Raw genomic sequence first — 11,245 nt, forward strand, 5'->3', positions numbered from 1 at the left:
GCCCCAAAACTAGTGTCCCTTTCGGCATTTATTTAACTTAATTCAAGAAGAAGTTGATGTACAATGGGATTCTCCCAATTTCTTTCAATATTCAAACTTTCCTTGCTATCCAAAATGACCAGCAAGTCTTCAATCTAATTTGTATCCTTGATTCGGCCAGTCAATTGGCGCCAAATACTAGCAAGTACATGTGCTACATAACTTATAGCAACTTTTGCCTTTGATATCCCGTGATTTTCTCGAGTCCCAAGTTCGTAAATTTACTCTAAACCCAGTTATACCTCACATATGCAACATTCACTTAACCATGTGATGAAAAATTAATCCATATGGTAAGTGGGATTTCAAAAATGCAGAAAAAGAATGTGCCATTTAGATGGACGGCAATGGAAATTTCAGCATTTGAAAAGTTGAAGGAAAAGATGACTTCAGATCCTATACTTGTGTTGCCTGATCTAAAGAAGTCATTCATAGTTTAATGCGATGCATGTGGTAACAGCATTGGAGTTGTTCTTATGCAAGACAGCCGAGATGTAACTTATGAGAGACGAATTCTCCATGGTGCAAAAAAGAATTTGCAGGTCTATGAGAAAGAACTCTTGGTTGTAATTCATGCATTGCCTACGTGGAAATGTTATTTATTAGGGGCTCATTTTACAGTGCCGACAGACCATCAAACTTCGAGATACTTTTTGATGCAGACAAAGTTGTAAGAGAAGCATATAAGATGGACAAATTTTCTCTCTATGTTTCATTTTTAGATTAAACATATTGATGGTAAAAAGAATGTTGTGGAAAATGTACTATCATGTAAGCCACAAATTTCAACTGTCGGCATGGTTTATCACACTAAGTTGAATGTCATGAAAGAGCAATATATTGTTGATTCAAACTTTGCTAATATTTATGATCAACTTTGCAATGGCCAAAGGCATAAATACTTTATGCTAAGAGATGGATTTCTGATAATGTATGGACGATTGTGTCACAAAGCAGTTCAGGCCTAGAGTTATCACTAAAAATCATGCTCCTCCATATGCAAGACACAGAGGTATTGATGCCATAGTCAAGGCAGTGGAGCATTTCTTTCATTGGCTAGCTTTGCATGATGTAGAACAGTTTGTTGAGACATGCATCGTATAAAAGAAGATAAAGCATGGTAGACAAAAAATGCAAGGTTTGTTGCAACCCTTGCCTATTTCAGATAGGCCTTGGCAGAGCATTGCAATGGACTTTATTTTTGAGCTTCCTAAGACACCTAGAGGGAATGATGGGATATGGACTATCATTTGCAAGTTTAGCGAACAAGCCCATTTCATTCCGGTGCGAAAGAAAATAAAGGTTGATCATATGACATAATTGTTTTTTAGCACATCTTCAAGTATCATGGTATGCCAGAGTCGATCATTAGTGATTGATACCCCCGAATGACCAGTTTATTTTGAAAGGAATTGTTTGAGTTTGATCCGCAGACAGATGCTCAATCTAAGGAAACAAATTTCACATGTTAGATCTTTTGAGGTGCTATGTTTTAGACCACCAGACACTAGGAGTAGTATTTGCCCTTGATACCTCCACATTGGTGGATACACAATGCCTTTCATGTCAAATTATTGAGGCCTTTTCATCATGATGTGCCAAAGGATATGTTTGCTTATATTTAGCTTGAGGTTAAGGAGCTGGATGAGATTTTCGTACCCGAGCAGATTTTGACACATAAGGAAAGAAAGGCCAAAGGAAAAGTTTCCAGGAGATACTTGGTGAAATTTTAGAAGTATTCACCAATGGATGCCAAATGGATGGAAGAGAATGACTTGGCAGATCATCCTCAGTTGTCGTAGCTTTACCTAGATGCCTTTCAGTTAGAGCCAACTTTAGTTCAGGCTCCATCAAGTTCAATAGAGCAAGGGTCTCAAGTATTGCCTAATACTCAAGTGGAAGGTAGCACTTTCACTCCTCCATTTATGGACAGCTCTCGTATGTAGTGGATCTCGAACACACTTTACCATATAATCTTGGACATTGGACACCCTGTTGGCCCCAAAACCGGTGCCCTTTTTTGGCATTTATTTAACTTAATTCAAGAAGAAGTTGATATGCAATGGGATTCTCCCGATTCCTTTCAGTATTCAAACTTCCCTTGCTATCCAAAATGACCAGCAAGTCTTCAATCTAATTTGTACCCTTGATTCGGCCAATCAATTGGCCTTTATCCGCTTTGATGGAGATGGAAAATGCCCCAAATTCATTGATTTGCTAGTCCCTCCACTTGAATTTGACCAAAAACAACTTCAACCCTATTGAATCCAAGTCTTGGAGCTTCCAATTTCTGGCACACTTCCTGAGGTTGCTGGTCAACTCTAATTTCTGCTGTTGCAAATTAGGGTTTACAGCGAAGAAATCTGAAATTTCTCAACCTCTGGTGATCTCAATGCTGTAATCTTTGGAGCAAGGCTATAGAAAAACTGGGAGATGAGAGAGAATGCTGAGGAGAGAGAAAATTCAAACTTTCTTCGCAAAGAACTAAAGAAAATCTATCGTTTATTGCTGCTACACTATCTCAACAGCTTGTAGATGCAAAGAACTGAAAAAAATCAATCATTTACTGTTGCTGCTCTATCTCAACAGCCTGTAAATACTATCACCTACTGTTGATTGGTCTTCTCCTGGCCCTGGCCCTGGCTGCCTTAGAAAGTCCTCCAATGGCTGCAAATCAAACCAGTAGCATCTCCTCCCTCTCTCTTGCAAGCTGAATCCACTCAAAAGCCTCTCTCCAACCTCTAAAGACGTTTTCCAAGCTTGCATGGGCATTTTTGATAAGTAGCAACCTTCCCAAATGGTTTTTTCAACATTATTCATAATTAAATATTAATTTTCAGTCTTTAAATTCTGAACATTAATCTAATAATTATTTCAGTGCCCTGAAAAATAATCTGACTCACCAATAATTAAATTAGCTAGGCAACTTCCATTCCCGAGTGTCTCTGCGCCATCTTTGACCATCAGATTGGCGTTAGGTACCATTAAACGCCACTTCTCTAGTGTCACCAACTGACACTTATAGCCAAATGAATCACCTAGGAAAACAACTGAAACTAGATATCCTAAGTACATATGCGGCATAACTTATAGCAACTTTTTCCTTTGACATCTCGTGATTTCCTCAAGTCCCGAGCTCGTACATTTACTCTAACCCCAGTTACACCTCACATGTGCAACATTCACTTAACCATGTGGTTAAAAATTAATCCAAATGTTAAGTGAGATTTCAAAAATACATGTCCTCATGATAGTTGTTGTTGTAAGCGTAGCTAGATCGACCGCCACTTGTACAAACCTCAATGTAAATAAAGTCCGTTGACCAAATTCGTGGTCTAAAAGCTCCCTTCTCTAGTCCACCATGACATTGGGGCTAAACTGCATCTCCAATCTTGGCTCGTGTAATAAATGAGCCCTTACTTTATTTGCACAGCTCATATGCCCATAAAAACACAACTTGCATGACGAAGGGCACAATCCGTCTCCGCTTGATGGGCGTTCAACATTTACTTTATCCCACCATGACCTTGTATCGGGACATTGGGACATCTGCTCGTCCCCCTAAACGAGGAGTTGGTTGTGAAGAAACAATGTGAAGATGGGAGTGTTATGCAGATTTTCAAATATGGACAGGCTAGATCATGGCATGCTTCCTCTCTAGCTAACTCAAGTATTGGATTGTTTGGCATAGATACCTTTGTAGCTAGAGATCTAGCTGTTGATGGATTTTGCAAGATTAATGAGTTAAGGAATGCCTTGCGACTGAGTGCATCGACAACTACAGTCTCTTTTCCTGGTCGGTACTTGATTTGAAAGTCATACTCCTCCAGCACTTCAATCCACCGGGCAAAACCAGAAAGCATTGGGCACTAGGCAAAGCAAAGACTCGTTGTAGCCTTTGAAAAAAAAGCATGCTGAATCACTAATGAAAAAGACAGGTAGCCCACAATAGATGAGATGACCCAAGCAAGGTGGTTGAAGTAGGCAGCAAGTAAGGAGGGAGGCGTTGAAGGCATACAAGAGTCTGAGCTAGCGAGTGAGATAAGGGGTGTGAGAGAGTGAGCAGAAGACAAATAAGCCAATGCGGGCACAAAACAAGATGGCCCACCTAACTGGCCATCCCTCGACAATCCATCCCCGACAATGCATCCTCTCTCCGAAATGGGAAGTCATGAATTGGGACGATGTCCTTTAACCCACAACTGCGTTCCACCGAACCTACTTGTGATGGAACGGCATTCCGACATCCCAAGGGCCAGGGACGACCGTCCCCTGTTTCTATGGAATAAATCATGCTAATACAATGGAGCAAAGCTCGAAGATGACCGCATTGTCCTGGTTGAGCAGGTGGCATCAACCATAGGGAATCTCCACAATGAAGGGAGCGAAACGCAATCCTTCAAGCAATAGGGTATTGAAGGTAAATGGTGAATGGTGAAGGACAACTATAGAGGGAGCAGAATGCAGTCCTTGGATGCCGTTGGAGAGAAGATAATGACCAGCAACCTGAAATAAGACCAAATGATTGCCGAACAGCAGGGCGGCCGGCTGAGATGCAAACACTGATGTGGAGGACCAGCTGGCAGCAAAAACATAAATGCTGATGATGAAAACGGCAGCTCCAGGAGCAAGGTGGCCAGTCTAGACAGCAAATGCAAATGTAGACTGCAGCAGATGGTGCAAATGCAGAGATCCTGATGACATAGACTCAGGTGGGCAGCAGTCTTGGTCAGTGTGGCAGGCTGGGCAACAGCCAGCTCATGCTGACAACTCTAGATCCAATGGGTGGCAGCCAGACAGATCAAGATGGCAGTACTCGAACCATTCCTGCAAGTAGCATCCACTAGGCATAGGACAAATGGAGAAGAGTTGATCTGATGGAGAGAAGATGACTAAAAGTATATGTAGAGTGAGGGGAATCAGTGCCCCATTTATAGGCACAGACAATCTCGAGTGGTGCCCCAAAATGTGGGCATGCTGTAAATGTGAAAATGGAATTAATTAATGAAAAGAAATGGAGAAGAGTTGATCTGATGGAGAGAAGATGACTAAAAGTGCGTGTAGAGTGAGGGGAATCAGTGCCCCATTTATAGGCATAGACAATCTCGAGTGATGCCCCAAAATGTGGGCGTACTATAAATGTGAAACTGGAATGAATAATGAAAAGAAATGCAGTTAACCAATGGGTTTCTCAACAGTCTCATCCACCATCACCAAAGCAGTCTCCTCAAGAGCTACCTTCTTCAGCATTGGCATGCATCTCCATGGAGTCCCAAGGAGACTAGCAACTCTCTCTTGAAATGCAACATTCTCCTAAAATCATTCCATGTACACCCATCAAGACAATGTAGGCACTGACTACTACAAATATGTTAAAGTCACCAAAACAAATAGAGACGATGGTAGGAATCCACCTCTGGTTATCAAAGAGTGTTGACAACAATGATGAAGTTTGTCACCAAGAAAAAGTAGTGACAGCCAAAACAAATCTTTTAGCATCTTCGTCTGACAAAAAAGATGGGGAAAATGAAGTCATCAAATGGAAACATTGACATGGACAATAAATCCTTATCAATGATGTCATAGCAAAATGATGCCAGATAATATGGTTCTTCATTTAATAAAGAAAATCCAAACCCTCATATGAGTTGCTTTTGTCATTTCTGTGACAAGTTCGATTTAATTATTTAAAAGATGACACCTGCACAAGTAACTGACTGCACGCTCATTGAGCAAAGTTCTTGGACTTGCCATCATAGAGTGCCAAAGATAAATCACATCGCTGTGACATGAGCCTGTAAATTTTTTGGGCCTCAGCCCATATTCACACATATGCCTTGCGTGCATAAATACAGTTGTATTCAGTTGTATTCCTAAACCCTGCACGTGTATATTCTGTAATACACAGATGATCACAGCTCCAATAAATGTTTCCCTATGATAGTCACAATTAATCAATGTGACAATGGACAGAGAAGTTACACCACTCAGAAGGAAAGTGATGCTTTCAGCTGGTTCACTGTGGGTGAGCCTGTTCAGGTCTAGCATTGGCTGCTTTTTTTCTATTTACAGGCTGCCACTTTTGGCATTGTACACACATTCTCCTCCCTGCCGGTATCTTCCCACTGTCCATTTTATGCAAACAGTTATTGGAGTTACTTGTGTTGATCTCAGCTCCAAGTTATTATCTTCTTTGATTACAAGTTTGCCATGTGAGGTATCAAAGCCTGCAAGCTTTTTCTTTCCTGCAGCTCGCCTGCAGGCCTTCTTATCCATTAAAAGTGTAGCATGTCCTTTGGTATCAAAGCATGGTGATTTTTTTATCCCACGACCCATGCTGCCCAAAGTTGTGACTATTTCTGCTACTACTTTGCTCAGCTCTGATAAACGGTTGACCTAGAGGAGGTTTGAAGCTGCATTGCTGCTTGTTGATGCCTACTCGGGAACTGCTGAGACCTGCTCTAGCTGTTGTTTGTGACCTGCCCAGGTTAGCAGTGATTCATGCTCCTGCTGATTACAGGTGCAATGTTGTTCATATATTGGCACAAACTGTTCAGGGCTGCATTCAAGGTCCAAAGTGAAAGCATAAATCACTCACTCTCTACCTCCCTCTCCTTGGAATTCCCACTCATTTGGAAGGTTCAAGAAATATATGTCCAAATGCATGTTCAAGTAAACCTCCAATGCACCATCTGTGCCCAGGAAGTCAAGCCTGTCCACATTTTTATCATGGTGTCATCATACTTTCATGAAGTTTTGCTTAACTTTGGTTAAGGAAGGCATAGCAAGCACCATTAACTGTTTCCTCCTGAACCTCATACGCCAAGAAACGTAATTCTAAAACCTACTCTAATCACCAATTAGACATTCAAGATAAAAAATCAGCATGCCACAACCTCGTGCTTGCATGCACCTTTTGTCCCATGGTTAATAAACTTGAGAGAGAATAAAAATCAGCTTACATTGAGAGGTTAAAGGATCTGTTGAAGGTCAGCATCCTGACGAGCAAGCTCAAGGAGCATAGGGTCATCAAAGAACTTATTAATGCTAACATCCTCGCTCATGCCCTGTTTTTAAAAACCACATGTACCAACATGATGAGATGTGCTTTACCAAAAAAGAAGAAAAATACTAACAGACAGATCAAGAGAAGTGTACCTTCCGACGCCTAGTCTTCACCATGAATTCTCTAGCAAGGTGTGTTGCAGGTGCAGGCTCCAATGGACGCAGGACAATTGACTTATCGAGAGGATCACCAGGTACAGTGTTCCAATGATCAAACACAGAAATGCAAAATGCTTGGCCTTGTGTGTGGTAACGAAGATCAGTTTCAAACCCAAAAGATTCTATCACTGGCAAGAATGCCTGCAATGTGTAAAACCTTCATTATTAAACTTCCTAGCAAAAGCATGCTCACATACAACTGTCTCACTAGATTGACAGTATACCTTTACGATATATGCAGGTGTTCCTGGCTTTGGCAAGTCTGCTGTAGCATGACCACGACGTCGTGAGAGCACTGTATAAATAGCAGCAATACAGTCTGCTGGTGTTTGAATCTGTGAAGGACAAGCTTTGCTAAGACATTAAGAGTCCACATACCAATCATCTGATACACATGTGATTGCTAATTTATAACTAACAAACTGATTTACAGCACCTCAACATAATAAACCGGTTCCATCAGCCGAGGGGTTGCCATTAGAAATGCAGAATAAGCAACCCGCCTAGAGGTGGGAATAATTTGACCCCCTCCACGATGAAGAGGTTCCTGGGCAATTGCTGCATCAAGAATTTTGAACTTCACATTTCGAATAGGTTCATCACAAAGAGGACCTTCACGAGCACCCCATTGAAAGCTGAAATATCCAACCAAATACAAGAAAAAGCTGTTAAAAATGACTTCAAGTGACCTGAGTTCTCAGCATCCTGAATGAGGCCACCTCAAGTAAGGACAATAACAACTTACCCCTGAACAATGGAATCTTTGACTGCACTTAATAGACCCTTGTCAACTTCACTAGGCAAAGTGTCATCCAACAGAATATTGGGCCCCTGTTTCATGAAAACATACAAGTCCAGGTTTGCACACTCAAAAAGCCAATTGGAACGTGGAGAAAAGACCCAGAAGGGGAGAATGGACATGATGATCAAAATGAGGATGCTTAATACCTGCTTATCAGGGCCAAACGCCCATATTGACCGTGCAGCAAGTAAATCCCAATCATATTTAGTCAAAAAGAAATCACCCAGTTTTTTCCTAGGCCAATCAATACTGACAATGCCATTCTCAATATCTTCTGCTAAACCTTTCTCTAGAGGTTCCGCAATCTATCAGAAAACAAAAAAAATTAAAAGTACTTCAATAATTGGCCAAATTTTAACCATCAAAAAGGGAAGCACAACTTCACTGGAATACCATAGTAATCTTGTTCTTCTTATTTGGTGTTTCAGCAAAGCACTTCAAAGATGAAGTTTCAACAACCGTCTCACAGAATGAAACAACAGGGTCTGCTACCTGCAATTTACAGACAGAAAAAAGCCATTAATTGATTGATTCATCAAGCTCAGCTAGAGTAGAGTGAACAACATCGGGTAATCCATCACGTCACCTTTACTTCCACTTCAGAATAAAGTTCCCTCAAATCTTTTAATATTGAGTCTAAATATATTTCTCCTGTGCCAAGGATTGTGTGCTCCCCTGATTCCTCTACTTTTGTTATTGACAAAGGATAGCTTTTGCTTATCTTGCGAAGTCCTTCCACCATCTTTGGCAGCTCACTGGGATTCAAAGGCTCTGTAGCAGTCTTCACTACTGAGAGGGTATTGAACTTCAGTGGACGAAAAATGTAGACATCTTCATCATAAAACTCAGGGCACAGGGTAGCTGTTTTCATTATAGAAGCATCCACACCTTCAACTAGAACCCATGATCCTGCAGGGGCCTGGCTAACAGGAATACGGTAGCGTGCCTGATAAATCCATAACTTTGTAACTTCTTTTATGGCCATATCTTCTTCATCATCTGGAGAGTAGCCCTCTCCTAATACACGTACAGTCTGTCCTGTGCTCAGTGTACCACTCAGCACACGCCCGAATGAATCAAAAACACTACAGTCTGATTTTGGATAGAGTTTTGTGATATTGACCATAAGTGGCCCCTTGGAATCACATGCCTTCATGGAATCTGCAAGAGTCGTGTCTTGGGGGCCTGTGTAGATATGCTTCACCTTTTCAGCAGCTGCCTGCATAGCAGATGGAATGTGTCGGACTAACATGTCGGTAAACCCTGTCGCTGAACCAAATACAGAACTGCAAGCCAGCTTCAGAAGTGGCTTTACATTGAGTTTATAGGCCACATTACTGAGGGTTACTCCTAGCTCTGCTAAAGTTGCCTCCACATTTTTTCTATGCTCCCCTATAACTTGACTGTAAAGTTTGTAAAGTGGCTCAAGAATGAACTGGACAAACGCTCTTTCACCATTAGGAGGAGCTTTCTTCCTAAACTTCCGATCGGGGTAGAAATACCAGTCACCCCAAAGCTTGGAGGCAAAGGCTTCCACATCAAATGGAATACCATGTAGCTTCACATACAGCTTAGCAAACGATAAGAGGGTGAAAGACCATCCAGCTGTAGCACTTGCAAAGCAAACATTTCCGAGGACTGGATCAATAACTTGGGGACTTTCGGCTCCACTGGGATAATTTGCAATCAACTGATTTATCTCATCAATAGTGTGGCGCAGCTTATGGTAAGCATCTGTCGGTGGTAGCTTTAGCTCTGTTATCAACCTGTCAACCTGCCAAAACAAACACACATCATCCTACAATGTGCACAATTGCATAGTGATTGTGATTACATGTAAATTATGATTCAAGCCTGATCTAAATCTCATAAAATGTTTGGGGAAATGTTCCATTACATACCACATACATAAATATAGTATTGTGTACAGAAATGATGGTTTACTACAAAGATGAATTCATGTTCATACTAAAAGAGATGCATATACAGAGTGCACATACAGAACAGTATATTAAGATCGATAATAATATGCAGACATATAACAATACTATGGAAATCCATCCATATGCATGCATCTGTAGAAATGTTTGGATTCATTGTGCATTAACAAAACACTTTCACAGTAAACAAAACACTTTAATTATGCTCACCTTGTTAACAACCACCACAATAGGCAACCTTTCTTGCAATGCATGCCGAATGGCTCTCTCTGTATTCACCTGACAACATAGTAGGAATGTGTTACTTTCCAACACCTATACACAGCGCAAGTTATCCTTAACGCCTCTACATACAGTGATGTTAGCATTCACACACACACACACAGGCACTAACACCATGCACACGAGCACACACACGACTCTTCAATTTATTAGCATTGCCTGTTAGGGCATATGCTTTACCCATAGTAGAGTGGCATGGTGAATCATTATTCAAAAATTACTACTAGCTTTCTTGAGTCTAAGAGGTAGAATAATACGTAAAGTTGATTATTTGTAGAAAGCAACCATTGCTTTGGGGAATTCAAATAGTCCTTGTATTGGGGAGTGAAAAAACAAAAAGCAAAAGGGAAATGGTCCAGTGCATGCCCCTGCACACTGGTTCAACTCATAATTTTGCCCACTGAGACCTACTTAGAGACTCTTTCGAAACAAATCCTATGCAGAGAAAGACAGCCACTCATTTCCATTATACATACCATCACCCCTTCAACAGCATCAACAATAAGAACAGCACCATCAGCTAAACGCAGAGCTGCTGTCATTTCGTCTGAAAAGTTGACATGGCCAGGAGTATCCATGACATTGCATAGATAGGACTTTCCATTGCTGTCCTCTAAGACCAGAGACATTGGTACCGCTTTGATTGATATCTGCCTTTCCTGTTCATCAATGCGTGTATCCGTGTACCGGAGATGTTTTTCACTGTTAGGATCGAGGGTCTTCATCTCATGAGTCTGCTCCACTAGCATGTCCATGAACAAGGTTTTCCCGTGGTGAAGGTGTCCAACCAACGCAACGTTCCTAATCAAGATTGGATTTGACATGAGACCCTTCAGAAACTCAGTGGAGACGTAGGTGGGCATGCTACCTTCTTTGAAGCTGACTTCAAACTTCTTGATCTTGATGGGCTTTATGATAGGCTGTTCAAGTGGCTGGGCATCTTCATCCATGACAAGGG

At 41.3% G+C, this 11,245-nt stretch overlaps 1 protein-coding gene across 4 annotated transcripts in view; it reads right to left on the bottom strand.

The window, feature by feature from the left end:
* Nucleotides 1–11,245, bottom strand: part of LOC148029705 (110 kDa U5 small nuclear ribonucleoprotein component CLO-like) — a 55,571-nt gene that overhangs the window by 43,742 nt on the left and 584 nt on the right. For 2 of the 4 annotated variants that reach the window (XM_087685999.1, XM_087685997.1), the window contains exons 1-10: nucleotides 10,764–11,245; nucleotides 10,216–10,284; nucleotides 8,652–9,839; nucleotides 8,459–8,557; nucleotides 8,212–8,370; nucleotides 8,009–8,094; nucleotides 7,700–7,898; nucleotides 7,488–7,598; nucleotides 7,198–7,404; nucleotides 7,002–7,106 (exon numbers count right to left, since the gene is read on the bottom strand). The exon at nucleotides 10,764–11,245 is cut by the window's right edge and continues 584 nt beyond it. In XM_087685999.1, the coding sequence (XP_087542125.1) occupies nucleotides 7,011–7,106; nucleotides 7,198–7,404; nucleotides 7,488–7,598; nucleotides 7,700–7,898; nucleotides 8,009–8,094; nucleotides 8,212–8,370; nucleotides 8,459–8,557; nucleotides 8,652–9,839; nucleotides 10,216–10,284; nucleotides 10,764–11,245 (2,696 nt within the window). In that variant the 3' untranslated portion in view covers nucleotides 7,002–7,010. Of the gene's footprint in view, nucleotides 1–5,682; nucleotides 6,547–6,644; nucleotides 6,752–7,001; nucleotides 7,107–7,197; nucleotides 7,405–7,487; nucleotides 7,599–7,699; nucleotides 7,899–8,008; nucleotides 8,095–8,211; nucleotides 8,371–8,458; nucleotides 8,558–8,651; nucleotides 9,840–10,215; nucleotides 10,285–10,763 lie in introns of those variants that run through there. The other 2 variants (XM_087686000.1, XM_087685998.1) reach the window with 2 other exon arrangements.

Source organism: Lygodium microphyllum, chromosome 10, assembly GCF_053477565.2.
Source record: "Lygodium microphyllum isolate KBCC chromosome 10, Lygodium_microphyllum_v1.1.10, whole genome shotgun sequence".
In the NCBI taxonomy this organism is placed as follows: domain Eukaryota; kingdom Viridiplantae; phylum Streptophyta; class Polypodiopsida; order Schizaeales; family Lygodiaceae; genus Lygodium; species Lygodium microphyllum.